The sequence below is a fragment of the Opisthocomus hoazin genome, chromosome 2, assembly GCF_030867145.1.
Source record: "Opisthocomus hoazin isolate bOpiHoa1 chromosome 2, bOpiHoa1.hap1, whole genome shotgun sequence".
NCBI lineage: Eukaryota > Metazoa > Chordata > Aves > Opisthocomiformes > Opisthocomidae > Opisthocomus > Opisthocomus hoazin.
Genome location: NC_134415.1, coordinates 3,403,269 through 3,416,725, shown reverse-complemented (window position 1 = coordinate 3,416,725; position 13,457 = coordinate 3,403,269). Strand labels below are relative to the sequence as shown.

The 13,457-nt window shown below is 43.6% G+C and overlaps 1 protein-coding gene across 23 annotated transcripts in view; it reads right to left on the bottom strand.

Moving 5' to 3' along the window:
- Nucleotides 1–13,457, bottom strand: part of AFDN (afadin, adherens junction formation factor) — a 140,641-nt gene that overhangs the window by 60,822 nt on the left and 66,362 nt on the right. For 15 of the 23 annotated variants that reach the window (XM_075411876.1, XM_075411910.1, XM_075411924.1 and 12 more), the window contains 5 exons: nucleotides 13,030–13,148; nucleotides 6,475–6,536; nucleotides 5,222–5,427; nucleotides 1,616–1,636; nucleotides 740–885 (listed from right to left, as the gene is read on the bottom strand). In XM_075411876.1, the coding sequence (XP_075267991.1) occupies nucleotides 740–885; nucleotides 1,616–1,636; nucleotides 5,222–5,427; nucleotides 6,475–6,536; nucleotides 13,030–13,148 (554 nt within the window). The remainder of the gene's footprint in view (nucleotides 1–739; nucleotides 886–1,615; nucleotides 1,637–5,221; nucleotides 5,428–6,474; nucleotides 6,537–13,029; nucleotides 13,149–13,457) is intronic. The other 8 variants (XM_075411882.1, XM_075411926.1, XM_075411920.1 and 5 more) reach the window with 1 other exon arrangement.

Sequence of the window (13,457 nt, the reverse complement as noted above, 5' to 3'; positions counted from 1 at the left end):
CTTGTTCAATACTGGCTTGGGAGGGGATAATGTAAATATGTGCAAAAATGAAGCCTTTCTTGTGGCTTAGCTCTGTGCTCACTCAGTGTCGCTATCTTTGTTCAAGGATCCTTTCCTCAGAGGACTTCCCTTCCCATCAGACACTTCATTTGATTTTTCTCTTGATCACTATTGTAATTGCCTGAGCCGACTAGCATAGGGTGATTTTACCCCAAGTCAAAACGTGTCTCTACATTTTTAAGAAAAAACTGTGCAAGAAACCACTGTGCACTTTGCTGTTTATGTGAATTATGAACGGGGCAGTTTATGAATATAATTAGAAGCCCTTCAAGAGTGCAAGGTTCATTACTTTAGAGACCTATAACGTTTTAAGCCTATATATTTCTATATTAACACCAAAAATAAGCTTTCCTCACATCTCCATAAAAAACCTTAAATTAAGAGAAAGCAATCACCGAAAACTAAATTTAAACAACATCTCCCTGAAATTTTCATTGGCAGCCTCAACTATGGCAAGAACAGTTAACAGATGAAACTCTTGCATGGCCCAGTGACCCATATTCATAAAACAAAATATCTGTCTCAAGTAGTAAGTCTAGCCTCTCTCAGATGTCCTCCTCTCAGATATTTAATGACACACGAAAGACAGGATGGCTATACCTAAAATTTGGCAGAAGTTATTCTAAAAACCACAGAAACACAGACCACGTTCAGTGAAACACCAGTTTGATCGCCTTACTTGAACGCCATCTGAACCAAGTGTGCCAAAACATCTTGCGCATCCACGGTAATTCGGCTCAGATCTCGATCCTGCTTTATGAAATTCAGTAATTCAGATGCATTTGCCATCCAAAAGGCAAGCGCCCCAGCAATATTCTTCTGTTTCTGTAAGCAGAAAGAAGCGAGAAATACTACAGGGAAATCGTCTGCTGGTAAAGCACGGCAGCTTCAAAAGGCTCCACAAGATAGACCAGTACCTTTCCCCATTCCACCAAACGTATCTCAGATACCAGATATTTGCAGAACGTTTGTATGTAATATTGCAATTGCTGCAACTGCTAAGTTCAATTTGAACATGTTCAGTGAACGGACAAAATTCCGATAAATTGCCAATAGCCAGATCAATCAAGCCCCAGCTGGACCGCGCCACGAGCTCAGTGGAATGCAGTATCTGGTAATCTGTGCACTCGCAAGCGCGTGTCCACTACTGCCCACTGCCACCCTGATACTGCGCTCACTGGTTTTGACACCAGGTGATTCAGTATCAAGTACTGATCTATCTCACCGTCTCCCGACCACAAATGCCAGGCCAGGCAACCTCAGATGAAATCCAAAGAATAGGAACCACAAACAACAACAAAAAAGAAAATAAAGGGAAGAAAAAGAACTTTGGTCATTTCATATTCACATTGAAGTGCGTTAAGCAGAAATTATGGAATGCCGTAAAAGTTGCAAAGTCAAAAAAGGATTTTAGTACTGCATGTTCCAGTTGCTGAATGAGTGTTATGAACCGTTCAAGTCCAGCTGTTTGAGTATTGTATTTTGATATGGAAGCAGCATGAGAAACTGAGCTAAGCCAACGGAGCTAGGATCAGTTCCCAGCAGTATATCCTACCTGATCAACCTGGTCTACCTCCTGGAGAAAAACGGACGAAGGAAATCAAACAGAATAGAAGAAAGAAACTTGTGAACAATCATGATCGCTTTAGAAATCAAACACTAAATATGAAGGCACAACACTTATGTTCACAGCTATACACAGACGCGTTCATCAGTAGCTACTGATGCAACGGAGCCCCTTTTAAAAAAGGAATTATTTTAACAGGACTAGTGGCACAACAGCTAAGAACTGCAGTGCCCACAGGTCACAACCAACCCAAGGAATGCCCTGCACTAGCAGACATCCCAGACTAGCTGGGTAGTCCACCTCAGGGCACCGCAGAAACCCCGCAGGACGTTTTGCAGGCAACGGGGTAACTGCCCTTCCAAGCACCGGAGCCCGGGAGCCATTTGCCCACTCTGCTGCGATGGAGACAATGCACAAACACACACAAAGGGGGAGGGAAAATCCCCCCCAGAAAAAAAAATACAAACAAAACCAAATAAAAAACACAGAACACCTAGGACAGATTTAATACATGGCTTTTCAATTAAAGAACAAAAAAGACAGTTTTAAACAACGAAAGAGTCAAATGAAATACCACGCTAAGTTTCTTAAATGCTGGTACATAAAAGCTACACTGAGTTAAGAAAACACAAAAAACCCACCAGATACGTTTGTCTGATTATTTAAAACTGAGCTTTTTATTCTTTTGGCTTGCTATTTAGATCACTCTTCCCGACCCGCAATGCAGTGAGCTTAGACGCAAAATCTGAGGTGTTATTTGCTATTATTTTTGTAATTCTAGTTAGAGCTCACAAACACTAGTTGTCACTGCTTTCTTGTTTCTTCACCCTTTCCAAGCAAGGCACTCTGAGCTGACTGAAGATGAGCTGGCAGAGAATGAAAGGAGATGCTCCTTCTACAAACACTTGTTAAGATTTGCAGAGGATCAGAAATGCCAGTGATGTGAAAAAAATCAGGATACAAACAATTGGCTTTTTTATATGAATTAGGTTTCTAGTCCTAGACTTTTATTGGAAGTACTGAGCCTTCTCAGAGCTCTCTCCAATTTTATCCCTATCCAATATGCAGTCTTCTGTACAATTTACATTCACTAATGCAAAGACTACAGAAAGTCACAGACATCATTTATTAGCAGATACTCCCTGGGTAACTTCAGAAGGCCATCAAGTCTCCTTATGATCTAGACAGGCAAAAATCAGGATCTGAACAACTTCTTTTACTCCCCGTGCAGCCCAAGAGATTGAGCACCTTCCCTCTGCCTCCCATCTGTCTCCTTGGTCTTTCACACCCGCAGATCCCTTTCAGTGCAGACGTGCTTTACAGTCAAGAGACACAAAAAAGCTACTGCGATACAGCAGGTTCTTACATGGTAATTAAACTGTGGCAACCATCAGCACGAAAACTCATTCTACAGCCTAGATGAAGTAATTTGACTTAGCTTAGCTAGGGCTGTTGCTACTCCACTAACAGGTCCAAGGTGATGACGTTTTCCTCGTCAACCTTCAGAATCAGTGCATTTCTTTGTTGGCAGCCCATTAGCCTTCCAATTCACTCAAGTTTTACTCTTTCATCACATCTGTAACCTCCCCCCTTTCCTCCAACATGGCATTTAGAAGCAGCTCCCCCCAGTTCGCTTCAATCTCCAACCCTCTTCAGTTCATTTTTTGCAGCTAGATAACATCTTTCATAAGCCACCGACGTAGCTCCCGCTTCCTTGTGGACATCTTGCCCGAACTCCAGGCTGGAGACCAGACTGCAGCTCTGGAGAGGCCAGGCCTTTCGGAAGGGACAGTCCAGACACTGGGAGCTGGCAGTTCATGACACCATGAGCGAGATTCTGTGAAACACAATTCCTTGCAACACCCACAAGGCTGAATTGGATTTGGAAAGCCCTTCCCAGTGCTGTAAACTAATATTGTCACAGATAATCTATTTTCTAGCTTTGATTCGCTTTCTCCTCTGAAAATTCATGCTGGAGCCTGCCTCTCTCGTGTCTGCCAGCAGCTATCTGGTTACCCACTTCAGCTCAACACAAAGAAAACGCAGAGCTTTATCCTTGCTTTTCCCTGTACCCATTCCTTTCACCCCAAATCTTTCTGGGGTCATTGTTACTAGTTTACCTATATAAAACTCAGTCACTTTTCTTTGACTCAGCCCTGTAACTTCCAGATTACATCTGCAGCCTGCCCTTTCACTGCTTGCCTTCTGCTCTCCCAACCAAACTGTGTATATGTTCCGGCTCTCTGCATGTCATGTTCTCCACCACTGCCGCAGTCTCCTCTCTGGCCTGAACAAAATCACTCTTCCACAGCCTCATCATTTTTTTCTGAATATTAAAACTTTTTATATCGTTCCAATTTTATCAAATATCCATTTACCACAGCATCAAGCGCAAAGCAATCTACTAGTTCTTCACATTCAAACCACCTTCCAACCCCTCAGCAGCTTCAGACCGTGCGTGAAAGGCTGGTCTTTGTTTCCTTGCTGTGAAGTGCCTTCAGCACTGGCCTTTTCTCCCATTCTTCCTTATGAAAGGTGGGAGCCTGCTCTAACTGTTTACAGAACTAATTACAGCATCCTCCCTACCGAAAACTCCCCTAAATCTTCCCAAAACCTGAACAAAAGCTGAACAGTGTTGGTTTCCCGCGACCTTCAGGCCACTCTCTTGTTGTTTCCTTTCCTCCTTTCCTTTAATCAACCCGCTGTGTAACACTTGCATGGTAAATTCCCTAAAGCAGGACTGATGCGTTTGCATGCTTGTACCGTGCATATGTTTATATGCATATGTTTATTAAAACATATGTCTTTTAATAAATGCAAAAATGCATTGCACTTTTTCCTCTGAGAAAAACCTGCAGACAAAGAGGTTATAATAGTTAGTTAGTAAGGCTACCTGCACTAGCACTCTGTCCCCAGAGTTCCATTTTTTCGATAGTTACCCAACGCAGGGCACTGTCCAGTTCCACAGCCAACTCGGTGGATCTTACCCTGCACTCCTGCACAGCACAGAACTCCCCCTGCGCTGCTGTGGAAGTCTTGTACATTAACAGCAACAGCATCAGACTAAAATCACGGAACGCTTGAGCACTTGCACTTCTCCTTCTAAAGCAACTGTGTCAGCTTGGTTCAAAAAGTCCAGTTTTATCACCATTTTTGCAGTTACTGAAGTTGTAACAGGATCAAAATTTAAAAGTCATGTTTCTTTTTAATACGTACACTTGAAGCATCAATCAGTGCCAACAACTGCTATCTACACAATATTCTTCAATAAGCACATCCAACTCGTTTTGCAAGAGCTCACAGCCCGAGAGCCTTGCAAAGACCTTACCTTCCAGAGAAGGGAAGAGTAGCAGCTCGTCAGAGAACACATCCACGGAGCCACAGCCCCTCCCCAACCTCCCGCGGGGCTCTGGAGAGAGCTGCTTACCTCTCACACCATCCACTGACAGAAAAGCAAACCTCCATACAGGCAGTCAGTGCAGGTATGAGTCTGACCCTTAACCACAGTTGGCTAAACACTCCAAAAAAGATGGTTACTAGACAACCTGCAGCACGTCTTTAATTCCCCTGACGTGTTTTTGCAGAGCAGCTCACCTGTATAACTCCTTCCATCATGTTCACCATCTTGTTGACTATTGCAATGACTTTGTGAGTGCGCTCGGCAGGAGTGATGTCAGGTCTGTACTGGCTTGACAATACATACCGACACGTCATATACAGCACGTACGTGGGCGACAGCTTAAAATGCACTGTCGAGCTGTTTGTGTAATTTATAATGGCAGACAAGAAGGCGTCTTCAGCTGTAGAGAAAGAGGAAAACAACATGTCATAACGCCAAAGGCAGAAAGAAAATGAAATAAAATAATTTAGTAACTCGGGGTGTAGAGGATTTCTTTTTGGAGGAGGAGAAGGGATCAACACACAGGAATCTGAACTCTAAATTAAGTGTCTATTATGCACTACAGTTACTTCAGCACAGTAACAACACACTTCTTTATCGAGCTAGAAAATCTGACCATCAGGAAACATTTCTGTACTGTTTCTCATCTCTTTGCTGAAAATTTACACTTTCAAGGGACCAGGAAAACGCAAGGTTTCTGTTGACCATTCTATCCCTATAAAGATCCCTTGTTAGAAAGGGTTTTATACTAATAAAAATCTGTCGTTGCTTACTCACAAATCTATTTAGTTTCCAATATTTCAAGTCTGGACAAATCTCTGGTATGAAATTTTTCTACCAGGAAAACGCAAGGTTTCTGTTGTCCATTCCATCCCTATAAAGATCCCTTGTTAGAAAGGATTTTATACTAATAAAAATCTGTCGTTGCTTACTCACAAATCTATTTAGTTTCCAATATTTCAAGTCTGGACAAACCTCTGGTATGAAATTTTTCTACCAGATCTGAGACCTTAAAAACATGGGGACCAAGATAACAAAAAATTAAGTTTCAAATGAAAATTTAAACTTCATCAGATTTTATATAATAGATTTTGACCAAGATGCAATCTATTATGCAAGGAATGGCGAACTGTAAAGAGAATGAATTCAATGTACTCTTGAGAAGGTGGGGTTAACAATTTTTTCACAGTTAAATTTGAGTATCTGAAGATAAAGAGTAGAAATCTAATTAGAATTAGATATGCATTAACCCCCCTCAATATCTGAAGTACCTCTTCATCCTCCGAAAGCAAAATCAGTTAAATTACTGGATTAGCTATCATTTGTTCAGTCATTATTCTTTTCAATGTTCACTTCAACTACCTGTAAGTTTTCAGACTGACTGAAATATTCCACTACAGAAAAAAGTGTCAACACGTTAGTGTTTATAACTTCACAATTTACTCACAGCTTTCCCTGAATTCAATACTGGCAGGTAGTATCAGTTCTGGTCCATGAGTATCCTGAGATCTGAAGAAAGAAGACCAAAATTGAAACAGCAAATCAACACGGGCGGTATTAATTCCACTGTAAAACGACCGATCTCTCCAAATACTCCGGTTCCAAATGCCAAAAGAACATCTTTCCGCAAATGATCCTTTTTTTTTTTACCTTTCCTCTAGACTCATTCAAGCTATATTTGCCCACAACACAACGGATCGAAACACAGAGTTGAAGTGTGGAGTCTGCGTTATTAACGAACTCTGCACGGTACAGCAGACTGATGGGATCAGCTTGCCACCTGCCCCGACAGCATTCAAATCACAAATTATTCATGGACACATGAAAGCAAGCGAACGAAGCTTCGCCTGAAGCATCAGCTCGGTTACAACAAATGTACTTCACGACCTTTAATCATCGAATCTCAGAATGGTTTGGGTTGGAAGGGACCTTAAAGCTCATCTGGTTCCAACCCCCCTGCCATGAGCAGGGACATCTTCCACTAGACCAGGGTGCTCAGAGCTCCATCCAACCTGGCCTTGAACCCTGCCAGGGAGGGGGCATCGAAAACTGATGAGAACTTGGTCAACTTCTGTGTCCTTTCTTCTGGTAAGGAGGACAAGGAGGTCAAAATCCAGCCCCTACCCTCCCCTGGTTGTTGCTAAGCTATGTTAAGAAACCGCAGTTGTTCCTGAGCCCTGGAACTGTGTCTGCACTTCAGCTGACTGCCCCGCTCTTTCCTATCGGTACCTATCAGAGAATTCACGGAGGAGAAAACTGAACAGAAAATTGATTTTCCCGGTGTCTGTCAAAGGTTCATCACATATGTCTCTCCTCCCTAAGCAAGAGCATTCATCGGGCTGTTCTCTGCAGTTGGGCACCTATCGGTAGGAAACAGCTTCTTCACATCTTCCACATGCAACAGCCATTTTTAACCACATGGAGCACAACAGGCAGCTTTCTACTCTCCCCAGCAGCTTTACCAAAGAAAGGAACATAGCACGATTATACAAGCCTGATTCTCCTCAGAAATTAGTCTAAAAAGCAGCAAAAAATTTGTTTGTGCCACAGAGCGGAGATCAGACACTGGAGGCATGTACTTGGCATATTTGACAATCTTCGCCTTTATTCAGCTATCTCCTGTAATAAAATCAACAGGACAACTTTGCAGGCTGACGTCAAAATATCTGAAGTTAAATTTTAACGCATTCAACCAAAAAACCAAGGGTACCTTTGGGTTGTCGTTTTTGTTTTTTAAGCTTCCAAAACCTTTAACTAATGGAGAACTCCATTCCACCACCTAGATAATGTGACAGGACAAGGGGCAACGGGCACAAACTGAAGCAGAGGAAGCTCCAGCTGAACAGGAGGAAGAACTTCTTCCCTCTGAGGGTGACGGAGCCCTGGCCCAGGCTGCCCAGGGAGGCTGTGGAGTCTCCTTCTCTGGAGATATTCCAACCCTGCCTGGACAAGGTCCTGTGCAGCCTGCTGTGGGTGACCCTGCTTGGGCAGGGGGTTGGGCTGGGTGACCCACAGAGGTCCCTGCCAACCCCTGCCATGCTGGGGTTCTGGGATTAAAAAGAGCCCAGCAAAACAAAGGTGTTTTGTAAGGAATGTTAAAACTCTGAATCAGGTAAGTGTCTGCATTCCATTAACACCACTTCTATGTCCCTTTTCTCATTTCCAACTAAACACATGTTTAAGGTGAGGGGTGCTCCAAGGCAAAAAATGATCTTTTTCTCTTTTTGATCATACGCTTACTCTTGCTAATTGAAGTCAGTTACCTAACAAGGATGTATGACCATAATCCTTACCTAAACAGTCATCGTATTTCACAGAATCACATTTCATTCAGAACAACCATACCCTATCAGTAAACCGGAGTTATGCTCTCAGATTTTAATTACTTTTTTCTTCCAGACTAGAGATGGAAAAATTAAGGCAGCCAGATTCCAATCTGTGGTCTTCAGCCCTTCCAGCGAGCGCCTGGCAGAAAGCCCGATGTGCCCTGTTGCTCGCCGTTGAACAGCAGTGACCAACACACACAAAAAGAGCAGACACGAACACTCGGTACAGCGGTGGGCTAGCGGTGCAGAGACAAGAACCTGGAACTGCTCCGTGGAGATTTCTTTAGGGTTTTTTAAACTAATATGGCAGTTACTTCACTCCATGATTACTGTCCTGGCAGCCCACAAAACGAGACCAAATCCCAGAGGAAGCCTAACTAATGATTCACAAAATACATCCACCAAGGGGAAGAAGTCAATTTACTTGAGCAACTCCTTGCCTGGCATTTCCTACCTTGACAGCCTGACTTTGCTGCTCTCATCACAGTGAATGGATCCGAGGAAGCTCACGACTGAAATGCTGTATTTCGATAGGCAACTCTCAATGTAATTACACAGCATATACTATACACGTATAAGCTGTATATAGAACTAAAATATCAATGTCATTGCTGGTGATAAAGATCTCTGCAGTCATAGCTATCACAAATCTAAGTGTTTTGAGAGAGGCATCCAAATTACATTTCCTGCACGCAGGTGCCAAGGTGAAAAAACCCTGTGTACACTACCAGTGAGACTAGTATGCATGTTCTCTCTGGTTGTCCAGAGGGGCTGTGGAGTCTCCTTCTCTGGAGATACTCAAGACCCGCCTGGACGCGGTGCTGTGCAGCCTGCTCTGGGTGAGCCTGCTTCAGCAGGGGGTTGGGCTGGGTGACCCACAGAGGTCCCTGCCAACCCCGAACATTCTGTGACTCAATTCAGAGGGAATTTTAAAAGCTTGAAAAAACCCCAAAAGCAAAAGATGCAGTTCACAGATGGCTCTGTATTTCTGAAACGTACAACTACAGCAGAAGATAATCCTCTTTCTAACGAGTGCTCTTGCTGAAAAGGCAGAAATACAGACATTTAATAATCTTCATACACATACAAGTGCATAGCTAGAACTCCAGAAATACTAACAGTAGAAGCCTCAAGAACTTCTGACAGGCTACAAAAGGTTCACAAGGAGTTTTGTTAAGCTTTTATGAGAGAGGAAAATCACAATTAAAACACTAATAATTCAACAAGCAGGATTTAAATCTTCAGCAAGCCTAATAAACACAGTTCTGAAGATGACACTCCAGATGCCCAGGCACTCTAATAAGACAGTTAAGAGTAGAACCGAGTTGTATTCGACTGTAACTTCGCTGAAAGCATTTAAAAGATGTCCCTGCTACAAAACACTAGAGCGTCAGGAATTTGGTTCAGGTGGAAGCACAATTTTCTGCCCTTTTTTTTCCTTTTTTCTCCCACTCACATCTCTGATCTCTGTTTTCTGTCTAGTGAACAATAAATCCACCTCAAGGTACTAGAAGCTTCATACTAGAAGCTTTACAACTTGAATCACTGCAATTTTTAACCCTGTAGCATATTTACCTTCCCTTTCATCCATTTATCATAGCAGTTCATCTAAATTTAAAAGCTGGCTTATGCAGACAGCACTACGATCTTGTATTTTTCTTAAGATTTGAAAAAAAAACAAAAAACTTTTCACAGAATCGCTGTGGTGTGAAGGGACCTGTGGAAATCATCTGATCCACCTTCCTTGCTCCAAACAGGGTCAACGAAAGCAAGTTGCTCACAACCTTGTCTAGTCAAAGTCTGAGTATCTTCCAGGATGGAGGCTCCACACCTCTCTGGGCAATCTGTTCCTGTCCTCAATCACTCCCACAGTAAAGAAGTTCCTCCCACCACGTATCTACACACATTGATAAGATCCACCCTGAGCCTTCTCTTATCAAGGCTACATAATTCCAGCTCTAGGTACCCACTCATTCGTTTCATAAATACATTCTTTTTATCAGAACTGACCAAGACATTGGACTCCACAGAAACAAAACTAATTGCACAGAAGCTTAAGTTGAAAGGGACCTCTAGAGATCACATGCTCCACCCTTCCATTGAAAGCAGGGCTTTATCCACAGTTATCCAGAACCCTGTCAAGCAGAACCTTGAAAATTTCCAGTGAGGGAGATTCTACCAGCTCTCTGCGCAACACATCCCAATGTTCACTTGGTCTCACAGTGAAGATTCCTCCCCGTCTGCTTCCTACAGCCAGACAATTTTCCCCTGAAGCCAACTCTGCTCATTGTCTCTTCACCTGTCAACAGCACCTCCATCTTCCCTATAACTACCCTTCCAGGTATGAGAATATTGAGATTAGATCCACTCAAGTCCTTCAACCTTTCCTCATACATCGAGTTCTTTAATCCTCTGATCATCTTGATGGAGATGTCCCTTCACAGGGCTGTTGCCAGTTTTTCAATCTCTCTCTTGAACTCGGAGCACCAAAACTGGACACGATATTCCAGGTTTGGTCTAACAAGAGCCAAGTAAAGTGGGATAATCACTTCCCTTGTTCTGCTCTCTGCGTTCTTGCTGGTGCAGCCCGGGACACAGTTTGCCTTCACTGCTGCAAGGATACACTGCTGACTCGAGTTAACCTTGCTGTACACCAGGACCCCAGGTTCTTTCAGTAGAGCTACAATCCAAACGGTCAGACTTCAGCCTACGTTGCTCTTGGCATTTCGTGTCTCATGTCCAGGACTTTGCATTCACTTCTGTTAAGCTTCACGCAACTCTTGTTGCAGAGGTCTCTCTGAACAGTGCCTCTTCTTTGTGGTTTATTGGCTGTCCTCCAAGTTTGGTACCACCCACAAACTTGGTGAAGATGCATTCAATCCTGTCACCCAGACTGTTTATACAGTTACTGAGCAGTATCAGCTCCAATACCGACCTTGAAAAACTCAACTCATGACCAGCTGCCAAGTTCAGCTTTGAGCTATTAACCCTTTCAGCCTGGCAGTTTAGCCAGTTTTCCACCCATCTTGTGGTCCACTGATCCGGACCGTATCCTGTCAACAACGATGTTCTGGGACACAGTGCCAATGCCTTTCTAGAATCAGGCAGCTGACATGATGCCCAGAGCTCTCCCCTCATTAACTATGCAGGTTGTTTCATCACGGAAGCCAGTCCAGTTGGTCAAGCATGATTTATCCCTAGTAAATCCACGCAGTCTGTTCTTTACCACTTTCTTGTCCTTTGTGTGACCTGAAATAGCTTCTACAGGACTTGTTCTACAATTTTCCCAGGGCCTGAGTTAATGCTGACTGGTCTGCATTTTCTGGATCTTCCACTTTGTCTTTCTGCAGATCGGTGCAGTATTTGCCCTTTTCCAGTCATTCACTACCTTTGATCTCCACCACCTTTCAAAGATGAGAGAGTGGCTTTGCAATAACGTCAGCCAATTTCTAGCATCTCTGCATGCACCCCACCAGGACTTCTCCATTTATGACAGAAAACATCGGCAGTGTTTGAAGCAATGCTAATACTAAAAGACATTGTCTAACCAGGACTTGAGTTCAGGCTTGTTCAGCCTGAAGAAGAGAAGGCTGCGAGGGGACCTTAGAAATGCTTACAAATATCTGAAGGGTGGATGTCAGGAGGATGGGGCCAAGCTCTTTTCAGTGGTGCCCAGTGACAGGACAAGGGGCAATGGGCACAAACTGAAGCACAGGAAGTTCCGTCTGAACCCGAGGAAGAACTTCTTCCCTCTGAGGGTGACGGAGCCCTGGAACAGGCTGCCCAGGGAGGTTGTGGAGTCTCCTTCTCTGGAGATATTCAAGACCCGCCTGGACAAGGTCCTGTGCAGCCTGCTGTGGGTGACCCTGCTTCGGCAGGAGGTTGGACTAGATGACCCACAGAGGTCCCTTCCAACCCCTACTATTCTGTGATTCTGTGAGTCCTTTTGGACGGGCACAAACTGAATTTAAGCAAGGTATAGGAGTACATGGAGACGGAATAGCAAGAAAATGGCACACAATTTGAAGTCGGTGGTTTCCACTACGGCTTTGTAAACAAACTGAATACGCAGGGCATGAAACGTTTCGTTCTCTACCTGAGAAAAGGGCCTGTGAGCAAAATTGGATAGCATTCACCTACCTAGTAACAGCCACTGTATCATAAAAGCAAAAATTGTGAAGGAGGCATTATACATCTTTACAAATGACACAACTTTAAAAGACAAGCATTCAGAGGTAACTAAAATTCTTGCTCACAAGACTTGCCAACAACAGTACTGTAGAAATAGGAATGACCTGGTTATTTCCCTCTCCAGAGTGAAGGGCATCACCTTGCCACTGACAAATGAAAATTTCAAGTAATTGTACTTTTGTTATTAAAGGCTTTTCATACGACATGCCTGACCACAAATCAACAAATGGTGTGACGTGACTATCAGCTTGGCTTTACGAACAGAGAACTACAAAGAACAGAATACTGAGACACAGGATTTAGTTTTTTTTAATATTCTGAAGTTTTTTTGCTTTGGTTGTTAATCCTGGGTTTTATTTGGAGCGAGATCTCAAAGAAAATCTCATTTTCCATAGGAAAAATTAAGTAGTTAAAAATATTTTAACACCCTGCTTGCTCGATCAGAAAAACATATGCAGAGATCTAACGGGTTACCCATTTCCTACCTGCTCTCCTGTCTGCGGTAATCCTGCTGCTGCTCTATTCTAATCATCGGCTTCACCATCCCTCGTTCGGCTGTGCTGGATGCCGACGACGTCCTGTCCCCATCCAGCCTGCTGGTGCTCTAATGCAAAACAGCGGGACAGGTGCTTAGCATGCAAACAGTGGATCAGCCAGTGCTTGTGCTCGGCACTATGAAAACGAAGCGTCAGGCGGAGGCTTGAAGAGACGGGGACACAGCAGAGCAGCGTACAGCACGGAACCCAGCGGCTCGGCAGGCGTTCGCACCGCCGCGACGCGCTGCGGAGCGCGCTCGGCATTCAGAAGGGCAGCGATTCCTTAACGCGTTGCCAGGACATACAATGAAAATTCCAAATGACTCTTTAAAACTGGCATAATTATCAATGCAACGTAAGGAAGAATCGTTAATGAA